General features: G+C 41.5%; 1 protein-coding gene across 1 annotated transcript in view; it reads left to right on the forward strand.

Moving 5' to 3' along the window:
- LOC122556192 (ankyrin repeat domain-containing protein 31-like) overlaps window positions 1-15,849 on the forward strand; it is a 193,113-nt gene that overhangs the window by 77,274 nt on the left and 99,990 nt on the right. Inside the window, exons 7-8 of the mRNA XM_043702735.1 lie at window positions 7,412-8,179; window positions 12,786-13,276. Coding sequence (XP_043558670.1) covers window positions 7,412-8,179; window positions 12,786-13,276 — 1,259 coding nt within the window. The remainder of the gene's footprint in view (window positions 1-7,411; window positions 8,180-12,785; window positions 13,277-15,849) is intronic.

Raw genomic sequence — 15,849 nt, forward strand, 5'->3', positions numbered from 1 at the left:
GAGACATCCTGTTTCCCTTGACCAGGGAAACAACACACCATTCTGCTTTTTCTCTGCTGGCCACAGAAACGTCTGTCTGTACCTCTGACTACAGAATCCCCTAACACAATTGATCTCTTGGAAGCCGATGTACCCCTTCTTGCATTAGAGCCAGTCTCAACACCAGAAACTTGGCTGTTCGTGCTACATTCCCCTGAGAATTCATCACCCCCTACATTTCCCAAAACAGCATACCTTCTTCTAGTAGGTCTGAAATATTATACCCTTAAAGATGTTGAATATCATTGAATATAAGAAATCATTTTAAGAGCTATCATTCCTTTTCAAGTATTTAATGATTTAGCTATTAGTGTAGTTAATGTGTTTCAATGTGACGATGCTATGAAAATAGATATTTTTAATCAACCTGTTCAGAAATGTCAACTTCCTCAGCACGCTAAAGACATTTGGCACGCTCACAAGGACTCTTACCAATTTTTATAGGTGCACCATAGAAACCATCCTACCTGGATGCATCACAGCATGGTTTGGCATCTGCTGTTCCCAAAATGGCAAGAAACTACAGAAAATCAGTAGATCAGTTGATCACGCAAACCAGCCTTCCATCTATTGGCTGCATTTATACTTCCCGCTGCCTTGGGAAAGCATAATCAAAGACCTGTTCCTCCCCATTTATACTCTCTTCCTCCCTCTTCCATCAGGCAGAAGATAGAAAAGATTGAATTCACATGCAAACAGTTTCAAAAATAGTTTCTTCACCGCTATTATCAGATGTTTGAATGGGCCTCTCAAATATTAATTCTGATCTCTTTCTCTTTGCACCTTCTCTGTGGTAGTGTTATTGAATTCTGCATTCTGTTCTGCTACCATGATGCACTTTGTTTTGTAGTATCTGCCTGTGTAGTACAAAGAACAACACTTTTCTTGATATGTGTGACAACACTCAATCAACCAATCACCTCTGGAACAAATAAGACTTGAACCCATGCCCCGTGGCTCAAGATAAGGACAGTACTATTGTGCTACAAGACCCCCTGCTTTAAACATAGAAGACAAGCCAAATAAAGTGGAGCAGATGCACTGAATTCAGAAGGATGACATTCTTTAGAGGCATTAGGTAACAGATGCAGTTCGATGAAGCGAGACATAATTATTATGGAATCAACAAACTAAAGTAAGACACAAGTTTATTAGGAACAAAAGCAAATTGCTGGAAAAGCTCAGCAGTTTGGCAGTATCTGTGAAGAGAATTCAGAGTTAACATTTGGTCTGGTGATTCAAGTTCTGTGGCATGGTCACCAGATCTGAAATGTTAACTGATTTCTCTTCACAGGTGCTGCCAGACCTGCTGAGCTTTTCTAGCAACTTCTGTTTTTGTTTCTGATTTATAGCATCCACAGTTCTTTCGGTATTTATATGTTTACTGGGGCAAAAGTATAGTATATAGAATCCTTGCAGTGTGGAAGGAGGCCATTTAACTCATTGGGTCTGCACTGACTCTCTGAAGAGCATCTTACCCAGACTCATGACCCAAAGCTTTCCCCCATAACCCTGCATTTGCCGTGGCCAATCCACCTAACTTGCACATCTTTGATCTGTGGAAGGAAATCAGTGGAAACCCCTGCGGACATGGGGAGAATGTGCAAACTTCAACAGACAGTCACTGAAGGCTGGAATTAAATGTGAGTCATTGGCGCCATGAACCACCGTGCTATTGTACCGCCCACAATTGTGGAAAAGAAATAAAGATGACGCTGCTTCATTTATAACGATAAACAAAATATAAAATTGTATTAGCAGCTATACAAAGCCAGTCCTGTGCCATCAAGAGTATTTTTTAAAAATTCCAGTTACTTAATTATAGCAAAATGGCATTACTGTTGGTAACCTACAGAAATGAACAGCAGATAGAATTTATGAGGGATGCTTTTATGATTTTATGCTGCCTCTGATGTGTCTCAATTAATGACATCGATATTCAAAATTTAAGTGCACATGACTATGATTCTGAATCTCGATTTTCGATTCACACTGCCAAGAACATCCCTAATTACAAGTGGAATACACAGAGCACAACAGAAGGTGCACTTATAGTCTCTGTGGCAAGTTTCCATGGTTTCATAATAAAAGATACAAGCAATTAAATCATAAAGTAAGATTGTTTATGAAAGCAATGGTGAAGACATATAAAGCCGGGAAGTGAGGTTGAATTTCAACAGAGATCAGGTCGACATTTTTAGAATTTTGCCTCAGTTAAGATATTATAAGAACATAAGAACCAGGAGCAAGAGTAGCTATCTGGCCCCTCGAGCCTGCTCCACCATTCAATACGATCATGGCTGATCTTTTTGTGGACTCAGCTTCACTTACCTGCCATCTCACCACATCCCTTAATTCCTTTATTTTTCAAAAAAAATCTATCTTAGCTTTAAAAATGTTTACTGAAGTAGCGTCAACTATCTCATTGGGCAAGGAATGCCATAGATTTACAACCCTCTGGGTGAAGAAGTTCCTTCTCAATTCAGTCCTAAATCTGCTTCCCTCACTTTGAGGCTATGCCCTCTTGTCTGAGTTTCACCTGCCAGTGGAAACATCCCCTCTACTTCTATCTTAACTATTCCCTTCATAATTTTGTATGTTTTTGTAAGATCCCTCCTCATTCTTCTGAATTCAAATGAATATAATCCAAGTCTACTCAGTCTTTCCTTATAAACTAAACCCCTCAACTCCAGAATCAACCTAGTGAACCTCCTCTCCAGTGCCAGTACGTCCTTTCTCAAGTAAGGAGACCAAACCTGCACACAGTACTCTAGGTGTGGCCTCACCAGCACCCAGTAAAGCTACAGCATACCCTCTCTATTTTTAAATTCAATCCCTTTCGCAATGAAGGACAAAATTCCATTTGCCCTCCTAATTACATATTGTACCTGCAGATCAACCTTTTGTGATTCATGCACAAGGACACCCAGGCCACTCTGCATAGCAGCAATGTGGAACTTTTTACTGTTCAAATAATAATCCCTTTTACTGTTACTCCTATCAAAATGGATGACATCACATTTATTAATATTGTATTCCAATTGCCAGGCCTTTGCCCACTCACTTAAAGTATTTATATTCCTCTGCAAAGTTTCACAGTTCTGTGTACACTTTACTCTGCCATTTATCTTAGTGTCATCTGCGAACTTTGACACACTACACATGGTCCCCAACTCCAAATCATCTATGTAAATTGTGAATAATTGCAGTCCCAACACTGATCCCCAAGGCACAGCACTAGTTATTGATTGCCAACCAAAATAGCACTGATTTATCCCCACTCTTTTCTTCCTGTTAGTCAACCAATCCTCTATCCATGTTAATTCTTTACTGGTAACACCACGCATCTTTATATTATGCAGCAGCCTTTGGTGCGGCACCTTGTCGAAGGCCTTTTGGAAATCTAGGTACAGCACATCCACTGGGACCTCATCCATCTTGTTTGTAACGTTTTCATAGAATTCCAAGAGATTTGTGAAGCATAACCTGTCCTTCATGAACCCATGCTGCATCTGCCCAATGGGACAATTTCTATCTAGATGCCATACTATTTTCTCCTTGATTATAGACTCAAGTATCTTACCGAGCGAAAGTGAGGTCTGCAGATGCTGAAGATCAGAGTCAAGATTAGAGTGATGCTGGAAAAGCAGAGCAGGTCAAGCAGCATCCAAGGAGCAGGAAATTTGACATTTCGGTGATGAAGGGCTTTTGCCTGAAATGTCGATTTTCCTGCTCCTTGGATGCTGCCTGGCCTGCTGTGCTTTTCCAGCACCACTCTAATCTTGACTCAAGCATCCTATCTTATCCAGTAACTGCAGTCCTCACTTTTGCCTTTGTCAAACATCTTATCCACAACTGAGGTTAAGCCAACCGGTTTATAATTCTCCATCTTTTGTCGACCACCCTTTTTAAACAGTGGCGCTACATTTGTTGTTTTCTAATCTGCTGGAAATGCCCCAGAGTCCAGCAAATTTTGGAAAATTACCACAAGTACACTTGCTATTTCTCCCACCATCTCCTGCCATCTCTTTTAGTGGAATGCATTCCTTCATGGGTTCTGAAGTCTGGTCTCCATTACCTCCTCTTCTTGGTGGATTTGCCCCGTTCTAACAATGACCATTGCTTGAACCTGGCACCGCCCTGACCAAACATCCACAGACAAATTAGATTGGCCAGCAATTGTCTAAAGTGGCACCTCAGTTGGAGGTGTAAATCTCACCTTGAGCCAGTTAATGCTCTGCTATGTAAAAAGACTGAAGAGCGGCTGGCCTTTTGGGCTGGGTCATAGAGTCATAGAGATGTACAGCACAGAAACAGACCTTTCGGTCCAACCCGCTATTGCTGACCAGATATCCCAACACAATCAAATCCCATCTGCCAGCATCCAGCCATATCCCTCCAAACTCTTCCTATTCATATACCGATCCAAATGCCTCTTAAATGTTGCAATTGTACCAGCCTCTATGACTTCCTCTGGCAGCTAATTTCATACACCTACCACCCTCTGCCTGATAAGGTTGCCCCATAGGTCTCTTTTATATCTTTCCCATCTCACCCTAAACCAATTCCCTCTAGTTCTGGACTCACCCACCCTAGGAAAAGACCTTGTCTATTTACCTTATCCATGACCCTCATAATTTTGTAAATCTCTATAAGGTTACCCCTCAGCCTCTGCGCTCCAGGGCAAACAGCCCCAGCCTATTCAACCTCTCCTTATAGCTCAGATCTTCCAACCCTGGCAACATCCTTGTAAATCTTTTCTGAACCCTTTCAAGTTTCACAACATCCTTCCGATCAAAAGGAGACCAGAATTGCACACAATATTCCAAAAGTGTCCTAACCAATATCCTGTACAGCCGCAACATGACCTCCTAATTCCTGAGCAATACTCTGACCAATAAAGGAAAGCATACCAAACACCTTCTTGACTATCCTATCTTCCTGCGACTCCACTTTCAAGGGGCTATGAACCTGCACTCCAAGGTCTCTTTGTTCAGCAACACTCCCTAGGACCTTACCATAAGTCCTGCTAAGATTTGCTTTCCCAAAATGCAGCACCTCACATTTATCTGAATTAAACTCCATCTGCCACTTCTCAGTCCATTGGCCCATCTGGTCCAGATCCTGTTGTAATCTGAGGTACCCCTCTTCGCTGACCACTACATCTCCAATTTTGGTGTCATCTGCAAACTTATTAACTATACCTCGTATGTTCACATCCAAATCATTTGTGTAAATGACAAAAAGTAGAGGACCCAGCACCGATCCTTGTGTCACTCCACTGGTCACAGGCCTCCAGTCTGAAAAAACAACACTCCACCACCACCCTCTGTCTTCTATCTTTGAGCCAGTTCTGTATCCAAATGGCTAGTTCTCCCTGTGTTCCATGAGATCTAACCTTGCTAACCAGTTTATAATGGGGAACCTTGTTGAACACCTTACTGAAGTCCATATAGGTCATGTCCACCACTCTGCCCTTATCAATCCTCTTTGTTACTTCTTCAAAAACTCAATCAAGTTTGTAAGACATGATTTCCCACACACAAAGCCATGTTGACTATCCCTAATCAGTCCTTGCCTTTCCAAATACATGTACATCCTGTCCCTCAGGATTCCCTCCAACAACTTGCCCACCACTGAGGTCAGGCTCACTGGTCTATAGTTCCCTGGCTTGTCCTTACCACCCTTCTTAAACAGTGGCACCTTGTTAGCCAACCTTCAGTCCTCCTGCACCTCACCTCATTGATGATACAAATCCCTCAGCAAAAGGCCCAGCAATCACTTCTCTAGCTTCCCACAGAGTTCTCGGGTACACCTGATCAGGTCCTGGGGATTTATCCACTTTTATGTGTTTCAGATTCTAACCGACCTTGTAGTCATTGGGTCGGCAATGTAGTAGCTGTAAAGTTGAACCCCATGACCTCTTCATAAAGACAAAGGCTAAATTACAACTTCCTGCTGACCCTCCCAGAAACTGAAAGTATGCTGGAGGTGGAAACATGCCAGTAGACTGGTAAAGCGACTGGTAGGGAGAAATTGCCAGTGTGGCCAACTCTATCCTTGTCTTCACTACCTTATTAAAAGTTGTACCAGAGTGCATAAGTGATGACAAAAGCTACTTGTTTTCTTATACTGCTAGACATTAAATGGCCTTACCTTCTGTGTGGTAATGTTTTTGTTGTGACAATTTTAACGTAACCCACCAGTTAAAAAGTCTACAGGACAAGGTGGAACAATCATTTTACACCTTGCTCAGTATTACTTATTGACCTCAGTGGAGACTAAAATAAGCCATAAAATCCCTACAGTGTGGAAGCAGGCCATTTGGCTCATCGAGTTCACACTGACATTCTGAAGAGCATCCCATCCAGACTCACCACTATCCACGTAACCCCATATTTCCCATGGCTAATCCACCTAGCTTGCACATCCCTGAACTCTATGGGCAATTTAGCATGATCAGTCCACCTAGCCTGCACATCTTTGGACTGTAGGAGGAAACTGAAGTACCTGGAGGAAACCCACACAGACATGGGGAAAGCATTCAAATATCACACGGAGGGTCACCAGAGGATGGAATTGAACCTGGGTCACTGGTTTGTGCGACAGCATTGCTAACCACTGAGCCATGATGCTGCTTGTCACTAGGATTCGTACTCTGATAAATTGAGTTATTTACGAATACTAATAGAGTTATATTTGTATAAGCAAGGAACACAGGTCTGTCCAGTTGACCTTTCCAAGCTGTTTCTTTGTCATGATTTTGTAACAGTAATTTCTTAAAAATCAATTACATTCACGTAACTAACGTGAATTCATCTTTTTTTTAACTCTTCTATGATTTTCTCTTCCAGCAACCTTTAAAGCCACCATAAATATCTCTGCCTTCATTGTTTCCTGCTTTTGGGATGCTGTTTCAGACTACCTTTTCAATTAATCTGTGGCCACTTGCCCTTTTATCTCCTTGTGTAGCTGTGTTAAATTTTGTTTGCTAAAGTTCTGAGAGGCATTGGGGTCTTTTACTTTGTCAAAACATGAGTAAGTTCATGTTGTAGAACTAGTAAGGTCATCTGTTGATACCTTCATCTGTTCTGCACTATGAATCCGGTACCCATTAAGCACTCAGCAGTGGTTGAACTCTCAATGGTTAACTTCAACTATCTGATCTCTTCAAATAGGCTAGGGTGGAAACCAAACATTTTACTCAATCTCATCAGTTTCCTTACTTTCTGGATAAATCAGGTTTGCCTCCATTGAGTGAGGTGTAAAATCACCGTCTACTTGATTCCATGTATTTTTCACTAGGAGATTTAAGTTAAAATTGTCCCTGTGGTCTTTATCATCAAACAAACTGATTGTTAATTTTTCTTAGATAATTTCTGAAGAAGAAGACTCTCCAGAAATAAATCTACTCACAGGCGCTGTTATTACCCCAGGCATGTCAACAAAAAAGAGGGGAGTATCGTTATCTAAAGATATGTCAGAAACAGACTGCACAGTACAGAATGTGCCATCAGTACTCTCAAGACAAGCATCTTCATTGGGTCCTGGTGACTCGTCCATGGTGGAAACCTTGATATCAAATACATTGCCACCTGAAGCAGAAATGGCTGAACAACAAATGCAGGGCTCATTGACTCAAAGCATTATCTCATCCCAGGAAGAGAATTTAGTTGCACAAGGCAATGTTAATGAGAAAACAAATTCACATTCAAGAGACAGTGAGTTAACGCTCACAGATTTGTTGAGGCCACTGAGCAATGAATCTATGACTAATACATTTACACCGATGAATATGTCACCTTTAATGGATTCTGAGATTGCACTGAATGATGGTTCAATAACAGTTGAACCATTGGCAGAAAGAAAGGATGCATTGCCTGTAGATTTGTTGGCAGCACTGAACAAAATGCCATTAATGGTGTCAGTTACACCAGTCATTCAGGCATTATCATCAGCAAATGGCAAATCAGCAATTGATGCTGGCATTCAAGACAACCTAGGACTCAGGACTGGAACAGTTACACTGCATGATAATGATACACACGATGATGATGATGATCTCACACAAATAACACATTGTGAACTGGACTCTCAGCCTTCGAGGAAAACTGATCAGCCGGAACAGACAAGTATTGAGGTACATTTTTAAAATCACTTACCATTGAAACTAAAAGAAATCAATTATTATAATGGAATTTTCTTTGTCAGCATTAATCATTGTAAAATCCCATCTCAACTAGTCAACATTTTGCTAAAGTCCAGGCTGGTGAAGTCTGATATCATTTCCAATTTTGCTAATCCAATTGAATACTCTTAAATGCTAGATGCTCGAAACAGTACCTTTGCTGGAAAGACTTTAGACTCATTTGCTGGAGTCATCAGAATTTGGAAAGATTCCTTCAAATTGTGACCCTTCTGTTTAGCTCAAGAAAATTGTGAAGTGAGACAAATGAATCGTTCTACTTATTTCTTATGCTCAAAAATCAGCTTGGGGGGAGAGCACAGACAACAGTGCTGTTTGAAGTTGTAATTCAGACCCGCCAAGTATGAATTCAGTAAGTGAGTCCAAATCTATTCTGAGCATCCAGCAATGAATTACAAGAATAGCGTTCTATTTTCTTTAAATGCAGATTTTTAACATTTGTTCATGGGTTGTGATCGCTGGCTCGGCTGGCATTTATTGCCTTCCCTAATTATCTTTGAACAGGTGGTGGTGAGCACTTTGAACCACTGCAGCACAGGTACACCCATAGTGCTTTTATTTTTATTTATTCATTCTTGGGATGTGGATGTTACTGCCTATGCCAGCATTTATTCCAATCCCCAATTGTCCTTGACAAGGTGGTGGTGAGCTGCCTTCTACAATCTACTACAATCCATGTAGTGTAGGTACATCTCTCATGCTGTTAGGAAAGGAGTTGTAAGATTTTGACCCAGCAACCATGAAGGAACAAGATAATTCCAAGTCAAGTGGCCTTCAACTTGGAGCAGAACTTGCAGATGGTGGTGTTTTTGTGTATCTTTGTCCACCAAGATATTAGAGGCTCTGAGATTGGCAGATACAGTTGAGGAACCTTGGTAAGTTGCTGCACTGCAGCTTGTAAATGGTACAGTGCAGCCATTGTGCATCGGTGCTGGATGGAGTGTCAACCAAGTAGACTGCTTTGTCACTTCACCTCTTGCGTTCATTTCCTTTGTCAATATTTGAACTAGGGCTGTAATGAACTCAGGAGCAGAGTAGCCCTTGGAGAATCTAAACTGAGCATCATTGGGTATGTTATTGCTGAGTAAGTTCTGCTTGATATTATGTTCAATGATCTTGTCATCACTTTTCTGAAGATTGGGAATAGACTGAAGCTATGGTAATTAGCTTTGTGAAGAAGGCATACCTGGCAATCTAGATGTCAGCATGTACCGGAACAGCTAGGTCAGGTTGGATTAGTTCTGGAATACACAACTTTAATATTGTTGCCGTATTGTTTTCCAATCCCATAGCAGTATCCAGTATTGTCAGTGGCTTCTTGATGTCACGTCGAGTGAATTGAATTGGCTAAAGACTGGCATCTGTGATACTGGGTCCTCAGGACAAGTCTGAAATAAAATTGCCCACTTGGAACTTATAGCTGAAGATAGCTGCAAATTCTTCAGCCTTATCTTTTGAACTGATTATTGAGGATTGGAATATTTGTGGAACTTTCTCCTTCCGTTAGTTGGTAAATTGCCCACTGCCGTTCATGACTGTATGAGGAAGACTGCAGAGCTTAAAAATGATCCGTTGGCTGTGGAATCACTTTGCTCTGTCAATCATATTCAGTTTCCAATATTTGGCATGCAAATAGTCCTGCGTCATAACTTCACCAGATTGACACCTCATTTTTAGGTATGTCCAATCCTACTTTTGGTATGTTTTCCTGCATTGTTCATTGAACAGGACTGATCCCATAACTTGATGGTAAGGTTGGGTGCAAAATTTGCTGGGCCATGATATTACAGATTGGAGTTGAACACATTTCTGTTACTGCCAACGGGCCTCAGTCCATCATGGATTCTGAGCTTCAGTTGCTAGATTTGTTTGAAATTTATCCCGTTTAGAATGGTGATGCTGGAGAGTAGCGTCAGTGTGAAGATGAAACTTTGTCTCCACAGAAGTGATCACCACCTACAGCAGATGTAATCTAGTAGTTATATCCTTCAGAACTTGGCCAGTTTAGTCAAAGGTGGTGCTACTAAGCTATTCTTGGTGTCGAATATTGAAGGTCCCACTTGGAACACACTCTGTGCTCTTGTCACCTCAGACCTCTTCCAGTTGATGTTCAACATATTCCCATGTTGAGTGGCAACTTCCTAACTATTTCTGATCCTGGATGTTGTGAACTGCTGCCAACAAATTAATGATGCCCACAAGAAATTTGGTTTGGAGCCTGGCAGGATCATCAGACTGATCATCAGGTTGAATCCTACCACATTTCCAGTGGCACCACTAGACTGATTACTGTCGAGTACTTACCTCAAACTGTAAAAAAACCACACATGCCATCAGTGTATTTTCATCCTTAAAACTCAAAAAGACAAAAAATAAATACATAATCATGGACAAATATGTTTACATAGAATTGTGTAGAATTTACAGTACAGAAATAGGTCATTTGGCCCAGTTGGTCTCTGATGACATTTATGCTCCATATGAGCCTTCTCCTATTCCACTTTATCTCAAGATGCAACAAACATATTAGTACATATGAATTAGGAGCAAACGTAAGCCAGTCAGCCCCACAAACCCGTTGTGCCATTCAGTAAGATCATAGTCACTCCTTATTCTCACCTCCTCTGATAACCTTGAAACCCCTTGCTTAACAATTCCTGATGAAGGGCTTTTGCCCAAAACGTCAATTTTCCTGATCCTCGGATGCTGCCTGACCTGCTGTGCTTTTCCAGCACCAGTCTGATCTAGACTCTGATCTCCAGCATGTGCAGTCCTCACTTTTGCCAAGAATCTATCTACCTCCGCCTTCAAAATATCCAAAGACTTGGCTTTCAGGAAGAGAATCCAAAGAATCACCAACACTCTGTGGAAAAGGATTTCTCCTCATGTCATGAATCCTCATTCTCCATCATTAATTGGGCAACCCTTTAGTTTTTAAGCAGTGACTCTAGTTCTAAATTCTCCCACAGAAGGAAACATCCTTTCTACATCCACCCTGTCAAGAACCTCAGAAACATATATGTTTAAATCAAACCACCTCCTAATTTTCTAAATTCCTGCTGATACATGCCAAGCCTTTCCAACTTTTCCTTGTAAGATAATACACGTACACCATAGTCTAGCAAACCTTATTTTAAAAGTTTCCAATACATTTGCTCATTGACACTCAAATTGGGTCACCTGGCTGCTGACTTCAATACAGTCTTGATTCAAGCATGGACAAAAGTGCTGAAGTAAAAGTGACAGTCTCTGATATCAATGCAGCATTTGACCAAGTATGGCATCAAGGATCTCTAGCAAAACGGTGTCAGTACAAATCGGGTAAACTCTCTGCTGGTTGTCATACCTAGTCCAAAAAAGGAGGGTTGTAGTTGTTGGAGATCAATGATCTCAGCACCAGGACATCTCTGCATGAGTTCCTCAGGTCCTTGGCCCAATCATCTTCAGCTGCTTCAATCTTCCCTCTATCATGAGGTTAGACGTGGAGATGTTTACTGATGATAGTGATGCAATCTTATCTATATGCAGTAAGATCTGGACCACATCCAGATTTGGGCTGATAAGTGTCAAGTAATATTTCTGCCACACATGTGCCAGGGACTGACCATCTCCAACAAGAAAGTACCTTAGTATTGCCTTCTTAATGTTCAGTGACATTACAATCACTGAATTCTCCCATTCTCAATATCCTAGGGATTACCATTGACCAGACTCTGAACTGTACTGGCCATTAGGAGTTTGCACGTTCTCCCCGTGTCTGCGTGGGTTTCCTCCGGGTGCTCCGGTTTCCTCCCACAGTCCAAAGATGTGCAGGTCAGGTGAATTGGCCATGCTAAATTGCCCGTAGTGTTAGGTAAGGGGTACATGTAGGGGTATGGGTGGGTTGCGCTTCGGCGGGGCGGAGTGGACTTGTTGGGCCGAAGGGCCTGTTTCCACACTGTAATGTAATCTAATCTAATATAAATACTATGGCAAGCCAGAGGCTAGGAATTGGTAGCAAGTAACTCATCTCAGGACTCCCCAAAACCTGTTCACCATTTACAAGGCACATATCAGGAATGTAATGGAAAACTCTCCACTTGTCTGGAGTGGATAAAGCTCCAATAAAGCTCGAATCTTTACACCAAGCAGAATAAAGCAGCCTGCTTGATTGGCACTGGATCCACCACCCTCAACATTTACTCTCTTTACCACTGCAATAAATCTTCAAGGCTCCTCTGATAGCATCTTCCAAACCTTCAATTATTTCACCCAGAAGGACAAGAGTAGTAACTGTGTTGGAATAGAATTGTCTGCAGGTTCCCTTCAAGTCCCACAACATTATGTCTGAGAAATAGATCAATATTCTTTAACTGTAAAAATCCTGGAGCTCTCTCCCCTGCAACACTGTTGACGTTGCTACACCCCAAGCACTGTGGCAGTTTAGGGTGGCAACTTCAGTTTTGATGGCTAGGAAGGGTATTTTACATTGAGAACATATTAAGGTGATGCAAAAGGAAATTAAGTTCAAGGAAATCTTTGTTCTTTTATTTCTCTACAGTTTTCAAATAAGAGTGAAACTGAGGTGAATACTTCTAAATGTGAGACCATAGACAAGTTAGCAAAAGAGCCAATTCTCCATACAACAGACACAGACTTAACAACCTCTTCCCAACAAGATAACGTAGCTGGTTCTATTACCCTTCGGAAATCATCTCGGAAAAGAGCTTTAACTGACTTTACCTGTTCCTGCTGTGAGTTTTCTGCTTCTAGAATACAAAACTTTGATTTTAACGATGGATCAGCAGGTAAAAAGAGAAAAACAATGTCTCCTGTACATGAAGATCTCTCAAAACCGCAAAGCTCAGGAACAACTTACAAGAATAATTTAACATCCAATGGCCAACAAGCAGCTTGCAATGAAGTATCACATTCTAACAACAGACCAAACCCTAAAACTAGTGTTAACATTGTTGTTCAGCCTCTGAATCATCAAAGACAGTCCAGGCAAATATTGAATTGTGTACGAGGTTGCACAAATACCAGGAACAGGTAAGTGTGATACACATATGTGGATTTTATCTGTTATGAAAGTGTTTAATGATTAACTAGTCAGTTTTTCTGTAGCCAAAGTGTTTCTTCTAAGGAGATAGCTGTTCCAGAGTAATGGGGTTTTGTTTTCATTGGGAAAGTTTACAAGCAAATGCAGTAAACTGTTACACATTAGGCTTTTTGTGTGCAGGATTCAAAAATACCTGACAAAAGTATAATCCCATTACAGTACTGAACACCAGAGAGGATTCCCTTCTGTTTCACACCTACAGGACTTAATTTAACTCATTTGAAAACCTGATAGCCTCTTCCCCGAGGTTGTTTCTTTCCTCTTTAGATTAGGGGAAACACCCTTGGCGTGAGGAAAATGTTTGAGTTTTGGTTTGGCAGTTTTGAAGAAGTCCTGGTTGAAGTTGGATGTGTAAACAGTTGTCTCTAAAGAAAGGCAACTGTTAATAATCTGTTTACATACTGATAAAAAAATTACTGCAGTATATGTGGTTTAGTTTGGAAGTTACAGACCAGAAGTATTTGGTTACAAAGCTGGAGGAGTTATTTGAAGTGAGAATGTCTAAATTCAGTTCAATGAAGACTCCAGGGAAAGCTCAGCCTTAAGTATACACAGGTAATCTGCCCACAGTTCTCTGTGCCAAGGAGTTCCAAAGGTCCACAACCCTTTGACAGAGAAAAGTTTTCCTCATCTTAGTCTTAAATTGGTGCCCCTGAATTCTGAGACCATGCCCTCTGATCCTGGACTCTCACATGAGGGGAAACATCCTCTCAACATTTATCTGTCAAGCTCCTTAAGAATCCTGCCTGTTTCAATGGGATCACCTGTCATTTCTTCAAAACTCTAGTGAGTAGAGTCCCAATCTGTTTAGCCTTTGCTCCACGTTGGGGGAACGTCCTAGTGAACCTTTTGCCACCGATGAAGTAATATCTTCTCTTAAATAAGGGAACCAAAACTGCTGACAGTACTCTAAATTTGATCTCACTAGCATCTTGTAGCTTTGCATAAGATTGTTCTTATTCCTATCCTAAATCCCTATTCTTATACTCCAACGTCCTTGAAATAAGACCCACCATTCCATTATCCTTCCTGATTACCTGCTGCATCTATGTGCTAGCTTTCGGTGTTTCATGCACAAGCACTCCCCACCACACCTCACCCTGGTCCCTTTTGTTGCAGCTTTCATTGAAATAATACTGTTCTTCTGTTCTCCATTCCAAAATTAACAACGTTTATTTTCCCACATGATATTCCATTTGCTTTTTACCCACTTAGAACATAGAACAGTACAGCACAGAACAGGCCCTTCAGCCCACGATGTTGTGCCGACCACTGATCCTCATGTATGCACCCTCAAATTTCTGTGACCATATGCATGTCCAGTAGTCTCTTAAATGTCCCCAATGACCTTGCTTCCACAACTGCTGCTGGCAATGCATTCCATGCTCTCACAACTCTCTGTGTAAAGAACCCGCCTCTGACATCCCCTCTAAACTTTCCTCCAACCAGCTTAAAACTATGACCCCTCGTGTTAGTCATTTCTGCCCTGGGAAATAGTCTCTGGCTATCGACTCTATCTATGCCTCTCATTATCTTGTATACCCTCAATTAGGTCCCCTCTCCTCCTCCTTTTCTCCAATGAAAAAAGTCAACCTCTCTTCATAAGATAAGCCCTCCAGTCCAGGCAGCATCCTGGTAAACCTTCTCTGAACCGTCTCCAAAGCATCCATATCTTTCCTATAATGGGCGACCAGAACTGGACGCAGTATTCCCAGTGCGGTCTAACCAAAGTTTTATAGAGCTGCAACAATCAGGTATGGCAAAGTGCTCTCTCCAAGACAACAAGAAATTATAAAGAGTTGTAAATGTAGCCTAGTCCATCACACAAACCTGCCTTCTATCTATTGACTGTCTATATTCCCATTGCTTTGGGAAAGAAGGCAACATAATCAAAGCCCCTTGCCAACCTGGGGGTTACACACTTTTTCACCCTCTATCAACGGGCAGAAGATACAAAAGTTTGAAAACAAGATTTAAGAACAGCTTCTTCCTTGCTGTTATCAGACTAATGAATGGATTGATTGAGTTTTTTGAAGAAGTAACAAAGATTGATGAGGGCAGAGCAGTAGATGTGATCTATATGGACTTCAGTAAGGCATTTGACAAGGTTCTCCATGGGAGACTGATTAGCAAGGTTAAGATCTCATGGAATACAGGGAGAACTAGCCAGTTGGTACAGAACTGGCTCAAAGGTAGAAGACAGAGGTTGGTGTTGGAGGGTTGTTTTTCAGACTGGAGGCCGGTGACCAGTGGAGTGCCACAAGGATCGGTGCTGGGCGCTCTACTTTTTGTCATTTACATAAATGATTTGGATGCGAGCATAAGAGGTACAGTTACTAAGTTTGCAGATGACACCAAAATTGGAGGTGTAGTGGACAGTGAAGAGGGTTACCTCAGATTACAACAGGATCTGGACCAGATGGGCCAATGGGCTGAGAAGTGGCAGATGGAGTTTAATTCAGGTAAATGCGAGGTGCTGCATTTTGGGAAAGCAAATCTTAGC

This window comes from Chiloscyllium plagiosum, chromosome 2 (assembly GCF_004010195.1).
Source record: "Chiloscyllium plagiosum isolate BGI_BamShark_2017 chromosome 2, ASM401019v2, whole genome shotgun sequence".
NCBI lineage: Eukaryota > Metazoa > Chordata > Chondrichthyes > Orectolobiformes > Hemiscylliidae > Chiloscyllium > Chiloscyllium plagiosum.